Source organism: Anguilla rostrata, chromosome 19 (assembly GCF_018555375.3).
Source record: "Anguilla rostrata isolate EN2019 chromosome 19, ASM1855537v3, whole genome shotgun sequence".
Lineage (NCBI taxonomy): Eukaryota > Metazoa > Chordata > Actinopteri > Anguilliformes > Anguillidae > Anguilla > Anguilla rostrata.
This window is the reverse complement of record NC_057951.1, coordinates 2,148,694-2,162,979: the sequence shown is the minus strand read 5'-3', so window position 1 is coordinate 2,162,979 and position 14,286 is coordinate 2,148,694. Positions and strand designations below refer to the sequence as shown.

The 14,286-nt window shown below is 43.0% G+C and overlaps 1 protein-coding gene and 1 long non-coding RNA gene across 13 annotated transcripts in view; one reads left to right on the top strand and one right to left on the bottom strand.

Moving 5' to 3' along the window:
- The window catches only part of LOC135245741 (uncharacterized), a 165,426-nt gene that overhangs the window by 77,252 nt on the left and 73,888 nt on the right, over nt 1-14,286 (top strand). The window lies entirely within an intron of this gene.
- Nucleotides 1-14,286, bottom strand: part of LOC135245711 (NLR family CARD domain-containing protein 3-like) — a 93,979-nt gene that overhangs the window by 76,823 nt on the left and 2,870 nt on the right. The window contains exons 4-6 of one of the 12 annotated variants that reach the window (XM_064318973.1): nt 12,637-12,747; nt 11,661-11,727; nt 10,542-10,605 (exon numbers count right to left, since the gene is read on the bottom strand). The exons of 4 other annotated variants lie outside the window; for them this stretch is intronic. In XM_064318973.1, the coding sequence (XP_064175043.1) occupies nt 10,542-10,605; nt 11,661-11,727; nt 12,637-12,747 (242 nt within the window). Of the gene's footprint in view, nt 1-10,541; nt 10,606-11,660; nt 11,728-12,636; nt 12,748-13,692; nt 13,767-14,286 lie in introns of those variants that run through there. 7 more of the 12 variants (XM_064318965.1, XM_064318974.1, XM_064318972.1 and 4 more) reach the window with 7 other exon arrangements.

The following is a 14,286-nucleotide window of genomic DNA, read 5'->3' as shown; positions in this document are numbered from 1 at the left end:
CATACCTTTTTATTCTGAAACATTTCCTGTTTAAACAGCTAGTCTGCTGTGGCCTAGTGGGCAAGGATACAGTCTTGGGAACACGGGGTCCTAGGTTCAAGCCCAGCTAGGAACACGTTTCTTTAACCTGCTTCTACCCTCACTACATTACATTTACATTACATTACATTCATTTGGCAGACGCTTTTATCCAAAGCGACGTACAAGAAGTGCATTTTCATGATCGTAGACAACTGCTGAACACGGGTTCAGTAAGGTACAATTACTTATTTTGTACAGCTATTTCTAGCTGAGAACAATGAACACTATCCTGGTCTAACATCTGCAAAGCCAAACTAGGCAGAAGATTAAGCTAGAGTATTAGGACAAATACAATTTACCAAGAAGTGCAGGGATGGGGCAACATGTAACAAGTGACAAGGAAAAGGGTTTTTTTTTTTTTTTTTTTTTTTTTAAATATATATATATATATACACAGCATGGTGGTGGTTATTCTAGGTATAGTCTGAAGAGATGAGTCTTCAGGCCACGGCGGAAGATGGATAGTGAGGGGGAGGTTCGGAGAGGGACGGGGAGTTCGTTCCACCACTGGGGAGCTAGGGTGGAGAAGCTCTGTGATCCTTTGGGCGGGTGGGAGGGGTTACAAGACGCCCTGCTGCTGCAGAGCGGAGTGGTCGAGCAGGCACATAGAATTGAGTCATGTCCTGCAAGTAGATGGGGGCTGTCCTGTTGGCGGCAGTGTAGGCAAGGGTCAGGGCTTTGAATCGGATCCTGGCAGCGACCGGTAGCCAGTGAAGCGATCGCAGCAGAGGAGTGACGTGGGAGAATTTGGGGAGGTTGTAGATGAGCCGGGCAGCGGCATTCTGAATCATCTGTAGTGGCTGTATGGCACAAGCTGGCAGGTTTGCAAGAGAGAGTTGCAGTAATCAAGGCGAGAGGTCACCGTAGCCTGGACGAGCAGCTGGGTGGAGTGCGTCGTCAGGTATGGTCGAATCCTCCTGATGTTGTATAGGAGGAATCTGCAGGACCTTGATGTTGCCTTGATGTGCTCCTTGAGGTCCAGTTGGTCATCCAGGACCACCCCCAAGCTCTTGGCAGAGTGAGAGGCAGTCACTGTGGTGCCATCAACCGTGATTGAGAGTTCACGAAGCAAGGCGGTCTTGTGCGGGAAGAAGAGCAGCTCAGTTTTGTTGAGGTTGAGCTTCAGGTGGTGGCTGGCCATCCAGGTGGAGATGTCAGCCAGGCAGGAAGAGATCTTATCATTGACCAGTGTGGCCGAGGGGGGAAAGAAAAGAAGAGTTGTGTGTCATCTGCATAACAATGATAGGAAAAACCATGTGAATTAATGACTGAACCAAGAGATCTGGTGTATAAGGAGAACAGCAGAGGACCCAGTACAGATCCCTGCGGCACTCCCGTAACAAGTGGATAGGAAGCAGAGGCAGACCCCTTCCAGGTGACCTGGTAGGTCCTATCTGCAAGATAGGAAGCGAACCAGGACAGGGCAGTCCCGGCAATTCCCATCCCAGCCAAGGTGGAGAGGAGTATTTTATGGTTGACCGTGTCAAAAGCTGCAGACAGGTCAAGAAGGATCAGGACAGAGGAAAGGCGTGAGGCTCTTGCAGTGGCAAGTGCCTCCGTCACAGCTAGGAGTGCAGTCTCTGTTGAGTGCCCAGATCGGAAGCCAGACTGGTGAGGGTCTAGCAGGTTGTTCTGATGGAGAAAAGAGGTTAATTGTTTAAGAACTGCTCGTTCGAGGGTTTTGGACAGAAAGGGTAGAAGGGATACGGGTCGATAATTTGCTACATCGGAGGGGTCTAAGGTGGGTTTTTTGAGTAGTGGGGTAACACGAGCCGTCTTAAAAACAGAGGGAACATGACCAGAGGAGAGAGAGGAATTAACAATGGAAGACAGATAGGGAAGGAGCTCGCTGGAGATAGATTGGAGAACTTTAGATGGGATGGGGTCAAGTGGACAGGTGGTTGCGCGATGAGAGGTGATGAGTTGTAATACATCGGAGTCCTCCAGCATTTCAAAGGAGGTCAGTGTGGCTGTGGGGTTGTCCTGGGGGGTTGGGGGCTCACTGGATGGGTGAAGGAGTTCCGGATTGTAGCCACCTTTCCTTCAAAGGCGGCCAGAAAGTCATCTGCGGAGAGGGAAGAGGGAGGTGGGGTGGAGGAGGAATGAGGAGGGAAGAGAAGGTGGAGAATAGTTTACGTGGATTAGAGACACATGCGCTGATCTTGGATTGGAAAAAAGAGGCTTTTGCAGACGTGAGGGAAGATGTAAAAGTCGCCAGCAGGGTATGGTATGCAGTCAGGTCATCAGAGGATCGGGATTTTCTCCACTTTCTCTCTGCAGCCCGCAGTGATGTTCTGCTGGAGCGTAGTGACTCGGTCAGCCATGGGCAGGGGGGTGAGGAGCGTGCTGGTTTGGAGACAAGAGGACAAAGTGAGTCGAGGGACTGAGAGAGGCAGGAGTTGAGGGTGGAGGTGGCAAGGTCAACTGGCAGGTTAGAGAAAGACGCAGGAGGGGGAAGTGTAGACAGAGCAGTGGAGACGAGGGAGGATTGTGACAGAGTAGGGAGATTTCTCCTGAAAGTTACTGTAGGTGAGCTATTGGATGAATTGAGGGGGAGTAAATAGGAGAGGGAGAAAGAAAGAAAGAAGTGGTCTGAGACATGGAGGGGAGTCACTGCAAGTTGGGGAATGGAGCAGCCTCTGGTGAATACAAGGTCTAGTTGGTTACCAGCCTTGTGTGTGGGGGGGGAGGAGGACAGGGATAGGGCAAAAGACTGGAGGAGTGAGGCAACCCTGGACAGTTGGGAGGTTTCTGGTGGGAGGTTGAAGTCTCCCAGTAGAATAGCAGGAGTGCCATCTTCGGGGAGGGAGCTCAGGAGAGTGTCCAGCTCGTCCAGAAATGAGCCGAGTGGACCTGGAGGGCGGTACAGAACAATAACGTGAAATGTAGAGGGATGGGTTACAGTAATCGCGTGAAATTCAAAGGAGGAGAAAGTAGGGTTAGGACTGGGGAGGACACAGAACTTCCAGGACAAGGAAATGAGTAGACCGGTACCCCCGCCTCGGCCAGAGGCCCTGGGGGTGTGCGAGAAGGAGTATCCCGCAGACAGTGCAGCTGGGGTGGCGGTGTTATCGGGAGTGATCCAGGTTTCCGTGAGAGCCAGGAAGTCAAGAGACTTCGTCTTGGCAAAGGCAGTAATGAAGTCAGCTTTCTGGACGGCTGACTGGCAGTTCCATAATCCACCTGTGACAGTGAATTCCTGAGGTGTGGATAAGGGTGGGTAGATCAAGTTGGTTAAATTACGCCTGCGGTGAACAGACCATTTGGGGCGAGGCAGCGCGCACAAGGGAATGGGGTTTAAAAACATGATAAACTGACGACGAGGCTGTCTATGGCAGCCTCTGCTGAAATTATAAATACCGGGTGACAATTACGTGCTTGCATTAGCTTCATTAGGGCAGATAAGCACCAGGTGAAGCTCCTCGAAATTAGCTCAACAATACGGGGCAGTTAAACACCAATCCCCACACACAGTTTCACTAACGCCTTTAACTAACTAACAACAGCAAGTCAACTACAGATATTCTCAGCTAACGCCCAACTAAGCTTGCTGACTAGCAACAGTTGAGACAAGTTTTTAAAAAAGACTAGGCTACCTAAATTACACACAACTATGTTCGCTAACTAGCAACAGCAGAAACAAATTAAGTTATGATACGCTTATCTGAATCGCGGGGGACGGCAGAAGCGACGACACAATCAGATGCACACTGTTGAACCACAGATGAACACCACTTAAATAGCACCAGGTGAAGCTCCTCGAAATTAGCTCAACAATACGGGGCAGTTAAATACCAATCCCCACACACAGTTTCACTAACGCCTTTAACTAACTAACAACAGCAAGTCAACTACAGATATTCTCAGCTAACGCCCAACTAAGCTTGCTGACTAGCAACAGTTGAGACAAGTTTTAAAAAAAGATTAGGCTACCTAAATTACACACAACTATGTTCGCTAACTAGCAACAGCAGAAACAAATTAAGTTATGATACGCTTATCTGAATCGCGGGGGACGGCAGAAGCGACGACACAATCAGATGCACACTGTTGAACCACAGATGAACACCACTTAAATAGCACCAGGTGAAGCTCCTCGAAATTAGCTCAACAATACGGGGCAGTTAAACACCAATCCCCACACACAGTTTCACTAACGCCTTTAACTAACTAACAACAGCAAGTCAACTACAGATATTCTCAGCTAACGCCCAACTAAGCTTGCTGACTAGCAACAGTTGAGACAAGTTTTTAAAAAAGATTAGGCTACCTAAATTACACACAACTATGTTCGCTAACTAGCAACAGCAGAAACAAATTAAGTTATGATACGCTTATCTGAATCGCGGGGGACGGCAGAAGCGACGACACAATCAGATGCACACTAATAATTGTCTACTACTTATCAATTTCCTCTTTTACACTAACGTTTTCTTACGCTTATATTTGCTTTACCAAAACTCACTCACGGCCACCCATATGCATTTAATGACGGCAAATGTATTCCTTTTATTAAAAAGTTACACCAGTTCAGCACTCTGCCATTTCTACTAACTATATTTCTTCACTTGGCTACCGTACAAAACCTTCTTATCAGCAAACGCCACGTTCCTACATTCATGTCACCTCGCCCTGTTCTCTATCTAGCCACATACAAACTATTACTACATATGTACGTTCTGCAACTCCCCATTAAAACATTACATTTAAAATCATGACTCACTCATAATTATAACTACTACTGAACATGAGAAAAGCGCATCAGTGCAATCGATTTCACACGTTACTTAACCCTCACTTCAACGACTCATATTTCATAATGACTGTTATATACACCATTCGATAAGGATACTAAGCTCGCTCATGGTCACTCCATTTACTTTGCACTATAGTCTGTGATTATGTCAACCTTCACCTACATGCCCATTCTGCTAAAAACATATTGTTTCAACTACGCAATTTCATCATTTCATCTTAATTTCTCTCACACTGTTGTTATTTTCTCATATGCAAAGCCTGCTGGGACATACGCGTCTGCTGCTATTCTCCACTATCAAGTTTTCCGGTTCTAGCTTAGCAAAACAGCGAAGAAGATTCCCACCTGCAGATACGCCTATCAAAATGCCTTATAAACCATACAAACACTAAAAGTGCATCTCCACGAAACAACAGACAATGGAGCAGGACAGAAGGGTACACAAGTTGCGACCTAGGGAGCTCTAATTCTACGGGCTTGCTGATTCTTTTCTCAATCAAGGCTCGTTGGATGGCCTTCAAATCCGTGAGTACATACACTGGCCATATTTCACCTGCGTTTCTGATGCGTTTACACTTACACCACTGCACCGTTTGTCACAGCCAGTGTTTTACATATATAGCAAACCAAAACTGCCAAACGGAACACGCTCATCAGACTGTACAAATTCACACAAGGATAGCCATAATCCTCAACCGTTTCTTACAGGGTCACTTCGCATTCCTCACTGTCATAATAAAACGCTTTGCAAAAAGAAATATCATCTCATAAAAAAACACGTTTTCAACGTACAAAAATGCCAAGTTACTCACACATACAAGACATACACCGTCTATAACTCATTCATTCAGACTGCCAAAATCCAGGCCTGCGTTTAAAATGGCATTTTTGTACATTGAAAAAGTGTTTTTTTATGAGATTGTATCTTTCTGAACCTGTGTTTAGTAGTTGTCTATGACCATGAAATGCACTTTTTGTACGTTGCTTTGGATAAAAGTGTCTGCCAAATAAATGTAATGTAATGTAATGCAAGCCAATACACAGCAAAAGCCAGATTCACTTTAGCAACAAAAATGCAAAAAAGTGATCTGTTCACATATAACCAGGTACTGTAGTGCAGTCTGTCTGTTTTGCTGAGGTTATATATAACCATGTAGTGCAGTGCATCTGTTCTGCTGGTGTTACATATAACCAGGTAGTGAAACCAAAGCTATGTAGGAACTGTTAATGATGCCTTCGAGTTCATTTTGTTGGAATACTGATACATTAAATGGTGCTGTCCAAGGAGACACCATTTAGCTTTTTCCAGGCTTTAGGAAACTTCAGAATCCTTGTACAGGCCAGACTTTAGCCTGAGATAAGCCACAGTATTACCTCAAAAACAGGCACTTTAACAGTCCCCTGAGAAGACCTCACCCTGACACCCATTATATCCTACAATTCCTCTACCTTCCTGTTTTCACTCTGTCTACAGGCACTATTGGATTCTGGGTCAGCCTACACCAAAATAAAGCAGAGGCCAGAATGGCACTACTGGCCTTGTAACATGGTGCATTTACTGTTTGACCTAATCACACAATACAGTAACACAAACATTTCATTCATAACCACACTTGCCTCTCCCAAATCAAATCCAGCATTACATTAATCATAATGTTGAAAAAATATCTCATCTTCTTGAACAATGTAAGAGGGGTACAGACTGAGCAGGCTCTCTCTGGTCATCTCCCACTCACAAATTATCTATGCATGGACTAGGGATAAAAGGGGGATTCTTCCCCCCTTTTGAAAAACATGGATTTGATTCAATCAACATTTGTCCTTAACTGACTGACATTTAAAAGGAGGGATTCTTTTTTCTACACAAACACAGTTCGAACTACTTCACCAAACTGAGTTAGATAAGAATAAGTGTAACACTTGTGCTTACTTGTCCAAGTCAAAGTTAAGGACAAATGTTAGTTCAATAAAGACCATAGGGGTGTTTGTATGGCTAATCTACAAAAAAGCAGACGTTGTTATTCTACTAATAATGCAGCTGACCAAACTCAGCTAAAAATTGGATTAATTAATATCAGACCACTAGCCCCTAAGGCAACTCTTGTAAATGAATTAATTACTGATCACCAAGTTGAAATCTTATGTGTAACTGAAACTTGGCTTAAAACTGTATATTGCCTTAAATGAATCCACCCCTCCTGGCTACAGCTATACTCACGTTCCCCGTCTGACGGGTCGTGGCGGTGGTGTTGCTGCTGTATATCATTCTAATCTTTTTGCTATTTTGAAATCCGGCTTCAAATGTAACTTTTTTGAAGTGCTTGTTCTCAGTTTTGCACATCCAGACAGTTTTATCCTTGCAATTGTATACAGGCCACCAGGGCCATACAGTGTCTTTTTACTTGAATTTGTTGATTTCCTTTCCAGCCTGGTTGTTAATTCAGATAAAGTAGCAATTGTAGGGGACTTCAATATTCACATGGGTAGTGAAAGTGATCCTCTCAGATCAGCACTCTTGTCTATCACTGAATCTATTGGCTTTGATCAACATATACATCAGTCCACACATTCTCATAACCATATTCTTGATCTGGTCTTAACTTATGATACAGAAATAGCAAATATAGCAGTTATGCCTAAAAACCCTGTGCTATCAGACCATTATTTAAATACTTTCCAACTTTCACAAGTCTGTCATGTGTCACCAGATCCTTCATTCTACCTTATCTGTAAGCTTCCTCCAGGACTGCAAATGCTTTTATTAATGAGCTCCCAGGCTCATTTGTGCACTGTGGGGATTTTCTTGGCTCCCACCCAAACACATACAAAAATGCAAGCATTAGCTCAATTGATCAGCTGACAGACAACATAAATTACATACTTTCCAGAACCCTGGATACAATCACACCTCTTAAGAAGAAGAAAGTCCGCTATAAGGAATTATCACCCCTCTACATTTAAATCTGCGAGTTGTATGTTTGGACCATTATTGATCCATCACATTGGTTTGCCTAACAAGGAATTCATGATGTATTTAATAACTGGTATCTTTAATGATAATATGTAAATTAAATCTAATAAAATACATGTTACATGTTGGATACATTTTTTACATTTGATGGTACTTCTGTATTCATTAAATGAGGGCACAATCTGTTAAAATAGCTTGACTCAAAAATCATAATTCTCACTTGCCTGACAATTTTATTGTATTCTATTTTCACTTTAACTATGAAGTGTTTATAAAAACATGCTGTCATCATCTACTTTAATAATTACATAATACTCACATGGCCTTCCTGCAGTTCCCGACTACTGGTAGCAGTCTCTCATAACCTGCTGCTGATGTGTTGTAGGTCTTCAAGTCAAACTCATCTAGGATCTCCTCTGACATCTGTAACATAAAGGCCAGGGCTGAACATTGGTGTGGTTCCAGCTTTTCATTAGAGAGTTTTCCTGATCTCTGGAACTTCTTTATTTCTTCCACTGGAGCGTTTTTATTCAGTTCATTGAGACAGTGGAACAGATTGATGGTCCTTTCTGCTGAAGATTCTTCTTTGATCTTCTTCTTAATGTACTGGACTGTTTTCTCAATGCTCTCTGATCTGCTTCTTGTCTGTGTATATAAATGGTAAATGGTAAAAGACGTATTAGTCTTATCCCTGTACAGGTGATCTGCTTCCTGTCTTTGTCAGTATTCCTCCTAATAGAGTCTGAATGGAGTCCAGAGAGAGGCCTAGAAGGAATCTGAGGAAAAGGTCCAGGTGTCCATTCTTACTCTCTAAGGCCTGATCCACTGCAGTCCTGTGTAACTCAGACAGCTGCACTCTGTCACTCCGAGGGTTTGATTCTTCTGCCCTGAGTACATTTCTGTTCTCATTCACACATGAATGAAACACAAACAAGGCAGCCAGATACTCCTGAATGCTCAGATGCACAAAGCAGTAGACCTTCTCCTCACCCAACCCACACTCCTCTTTAAAGATCTCTGTGCACACCCCAGAGTACACTGAAGCTTCACTGACATCAATGCCACTCTCTCTCAGGTCCTCTTCATAGAATATCAGATTGCCCCTTTCCAGCTGTAGTAAAGCCAGCTGCCCAGTTTCAGGATGATTTCTGATTTGATGCTGACATTTTCTTTGGGGTTGTCTCATTGGTGCCATGATACTTCTCATTCTTCACATTAGTCTGAATGAGCAGGAAGTGTGTGTACATTTCAGTCAGAGTTTTGGGCAGTTCCTCACTTTTACTCCAACATTGTCTCCAGACAGTGGCAGAAATCCAGCAGAAGACTGGTATGTGACACATGATGTAGAGACTCCTGGATGACTTTAGTGTGAGATAATTTGCTGGCCTTTGTTCGATCTCTGATTCTCTTCCTAAAGTATTCCTCCTTCTGTGGGTCCTTGAACCCTGTACCTCTGTCACCTGGTGGACGCACTCAGGAGGGATCTGATTGGCTGCTGCTGGTCGGGAGGTGATCCAGAGGAGGGCAGAGGGAAGCAGATTCCCCTTAATGAGGTTGGTCAGCAGCACATCCAATGATGATGACTCTGTTGTATCACGGCAGATCTTATTGCTTTGGAAATCTAGAGGAAGTCGACACTCATCCAGACCATCAAAGATGAACACAATTTTGACATCATCATCTTCAATACTCTTGATCTCTTTCAGTTGCAGAAAGTAGTGCTGCAGCAGTTTCATGAGACTAAATTCTCTCTCCTTTTTCAGATTCAGATCTCGGAAAGGAAGAGTGAAAATGAAATCAATGTCCTGATTGGCTTTTCCTTCTGCCCAGTCCAGAATGAACTTCTGCACAGCGACTGTTTTCCCAATGCCAGCGATGCCCTTTGTAAGCACAGTTCTGATGGGTCTCTCTTGGCCAGGTAAAGGCTTAAAGATGTCATTGCAGAGGATTGCAGTCTCTTGTGTGGTTTGTCTCTTCGATGCTATCTCAATCTGTCTGACCTCGTGTTCATCATTGATCCCCCCACTTCCCCCCTCTGTGATGTAGAGCTCTGTATAGATCTCATTGAGGAGGGTTGGGTTGCCCTGCTTTGCTGAACCTTCAAATATGTGTTCAAACTTCTTCTTCAGAGCAGTTTTCAGCAACGTCTGGGCTCTTTCTATGGATTTATCTGAGGAGAGGAAACATGAGAAGCAATGTTTAAAATAACAGAACAGATAAAAAATACATATGCAGTCCATTTTCACAATGGTTTACACACATCTTAAGGTGTTACACACTTCTCACAGTGTGTTCTACACACAAAATGAAAACATGTCAAACAATGAAAAATGATTCAATTCCTTTATCACATTCAAGTTCTTAATTTTTCATAGTATGATGTGGTAAATATGGTCTTCATGGGTCAGGTAGTAATTTAATCATCTCATAATTTCTATGCTCAGTGCTCATTAATCCTGGATAAAAACTCAGACCAGATCTGAATCTCTTCCAGGGACATTTAATCTCATATGCATTTGCTTGCCCCATAATCACTGCTGGATGCAATATTTTAATTTAAACACTGTTGTGTACATGTAGTGTGTGATGTTTTCAATATGCAAGACTGTTGATGTAAAACACTATTATTAAAGTGTAGATGCTATAAATCAAAACATTGTACTGTTATATTCCATTGCTAAGCACATTTCAGCATTCAAATGGACACACAGTAGCAATGAGTGAAACTCTTACTGTGCTGCTCATCTCTCTCCAGTGAGTCAGTGAGATCCTTCTGCTTCACAAGGCTGCTGGTCAGCTGTATTAGTGAAACCATGAAGAAGTGCTGTAATGAATAAACACATTAAGAGGTGTGCGATCCTGGATAACATGAATGTGCTAACAGTGTGTGAAATAAACACATGAAGAGTTGTGCTGTAACAGTGTGTGAAATAAACACATGAAGAGGTGTGCTGTAACAGTGTGTGAAATAAACACATGAAGAGGTGTGCTGAAACAGTGTGTGAAATAAACAAATGAATAGTTTTGCTGTATCAGAGTGAAATAAACACATGAAGAGGTGTGCTGTATCAGAGTGTGAAATAAACACATGAAGAGGTGTGCTGTATCAGACTGTGAAATAAACACATGAAGAGGTGTGCTGTATCAGTGTAAAATAAACACATGAAGAGGTGTGCTGTATCACAGTGTGAAATAAACACATGAAGTGGTGTGCTGTATCAGAGCCATTGAAACAATCAGATTCTTGCAATATGTCTCATGTTTTCTCTTATAGGAAGGCCAGAACGGGGACAGATACTTTTAAACAGAATACATGCAGAAGGTCCAAACCTCAAGTTTGAAGTGCACCTTTTATCCCTGATTAATGCACAGTAAAATGTCCAGTTAGTGTTAATTCAACTATTAACAGATAACATTTGGTCCCACGTTGCAGAGTGGGATGAAACATTATCTGTTAAGAGTTGAGAGTTGAATTAACACTGGACATTTTATTGTGTGATTTTGTAGACACGCTATTTGTGATAAATCAAGAGTTCCCATAGAATAAATCAGTTCCTCAGTGCAAAACATTTGGAAAATTTGGACTATAAACTGCATGCTTCAAACACTCTGTTTGGAGTCTTACTCAGCCATTGTGTTTGGGTCCTAAAAAATAATTTGTGTCTTTCTGTGAGCCCAGGAAGGCCAGACAGCCCTCCACAAAATGATAAAACCTGATTACATGTTCAATCTTATCAATCAAAGGCTGCTAATTCATTATATGTCATGCGATCATATTTAAAGGAAATGCAGTGTACAGTACAAGACAATCACACAAGCAAATATTAAAATAGAAAAAAATATAAATAATACCTGTTTTGAGAACAGTTTCTCTGAACTCCTCTCTACAATATAGTTGGACGCCTGTGAGCAGTGGATCCTGTGAACAAATCATGAGACAAAGTTTACAGTTAAATTCATCTTCTTACTGCAGCTCTAACTCACAGCACATGGAGACAGAGCTTCCAGTTAAACTCATCCTCTAACTGCAGCTCTAACTCACAGCACATGGAGACACAGCTTCTAGTTAAAATCATCCTCTTACTGCAGCTATAACTCACAGCACATGGAGACAAGTAGTAAACTATCTCTACTGTTAACAGCACTGAACATTCAGTTTACTACCTCTTACTGCAGCTCTACTCACACACATGGAGACAGAGCTTCCAGTTAAACTATCTCTTACTGAGCTCAACTCACAGCAAGGAGACAGAGCTCCAGTTAAACTCATCACTTACTGCAGATCTAAGCAATGAAGAGCTTCCAGTTAAACTCATCCTCTTACTGCAGCTCTAACTCACAGCAAGGAACAGAGCCACAGTTAAACTCATCACTTGCTGCAGATCTAATGCATATGAACGTGTTCATTACCTTTGACACCTGAACTCTCCATGAAGAACATTGGACGATCCATTGAACGGTCACTCTTCATAGACAACAGCGACGGTGACCAGCCCAACCTTGGACCTGGAACAAAACATGAGAATCTAAACCATCTCTTATCCTACCGCAGAGAGACCGTTAACTCTCTACTGCCTAACTCACAGACGGACGATCATTACCCTTGCAGCTACACACGACTTGATTCATGGAGACAGAGTTTCAGTTAAACTATCCTTAGTGACTCTAACTCCAGCACATGCGAACTAGGAATCAACAATGGAGACAGAGCTTCCAGTTAAACCCATCCTCTTACTGCAGCTCTAACTCACAGCACATGGAGTCAGAGCTTCCAGTTAAACTCATCCTCTTGCTGCAGGTCAAATTCAATATGAAAGTGGTTCATCACCTTTGATCATCTGTGAACTCTCCTCTAAAGTCGTCTGGACGATTCATTGAACAGTCACTCTTCATAGACAGACAGCTGGGTACAGGTGACCCTGCCCTCTCTACCCGAACCCTGTGAACAAAACATGGAGACAGAGCTTTCAGTTAAACTCATCCTCTTACTGCAGCTCTAACTCACAGCACATGGAGATTGAGCTTCCAGTTAAACTCATCCTCTTACTGCAGCTCTAACTCACAGCACATGGAGACAGAGCTTCCAGTTAAAATCATCCTCTTACTGCAGCTCTAACTCACACCACATGGAGACAGAGCTTCCAGTTAAACTCATCCTCATACTACAGCTCTAACAGACAGCACATGGAGACAGAGCATCCAGTTGAACTCATCTTTGTACTGCAGCTCTAACTCACAGCAGAAGGAGACAGAGCTTCCAGTTAACTCATCCCTTACTGAGTCAACTCAGCACATGAGACAGACTTCAGTTAAATCATCCTTTACTGCAGCTCTAACTCACAGCACATGGAGACAGAGCTTCCAGTTAACTCATCCTCTTACTGCAGCTCTAACTCACAGCACATGGAGACAGAGCTTCCAGTTAAACTCATCCTCTTACTGCAGCTCTAACTCACAGCACATGGAGACAGAGCTTCCAGTTAAACTCATCCTCTTACTGCAGCTCTAACTCACAGCACATGGAGACAGAGCTTCTAGTTAAAATCATCCTCTTACTGCAGCTCTAACTCACAGCACATGGAGACGAGCTTCCAGTTGATATCCTCTTCTGCAGTCTAATCACAGCACATGGAGAGAGCTTCAGTTAAACTCATCTCTTACTGCAGCTCTAACTCACAGCACATGGAGACAGAGCTTCCAGTTAAACTCATCCTCTTACTGCAGCTCTAACTCACAGCACATGGAGACAGAGCTTCTAGTTAAAATCATCCTCTTACTGCAGCTCTAACTCACAGCACATGGAGACAGAGCTTCCAGTTGAACTCATCCTCTTACTGCAGCTCTAACTCACAGCACATTAACTCTCTGATTCGTGCATTTTTACCTCTTTCTCGCAGGGCCGTGGGTTCCATCCTCAGTCTCGGTCTTCTCTGAGGAACTCATTTTAGAAACAGCGCCCCCTGTCTCAGGACACCTGAACACACCAGATCAGATTCACAAGTGGGTTCTGACCCAAATTGGCAGACCTGTAAATATACACATGAAGAACATGATAACGCACAGACATAATAATACACACACATACATCAAATCTCATAGAACAGATAAATCTGGAAATTAACTGAGCCATAAACTTGTATAGCAATACAATTCCCTCCAAAATATTCTGCACCCATGATAACAATTACTAAGACCGTTGAATATAAAGATTACCAGTGCTGAGGTATATTTTCATTGTCCAACATGTGGAATATATTTAATAATATAATGGAAACTACCAAAATGTCACATTTCTCAGATGATACAACAATTTTACAAAAAATGTGCATCACAATTATTGGCACCCCTGTATTTGGTACTGTGTGCACCCTCCCCTTGCAGGGATAATGGCACTGAGTCTTTTTACATAACGTGTTATAAGACCAGAGAACACTTTGGGAGGGATCTATGACTCTTCCTCCACCCACAATCTTTCCAG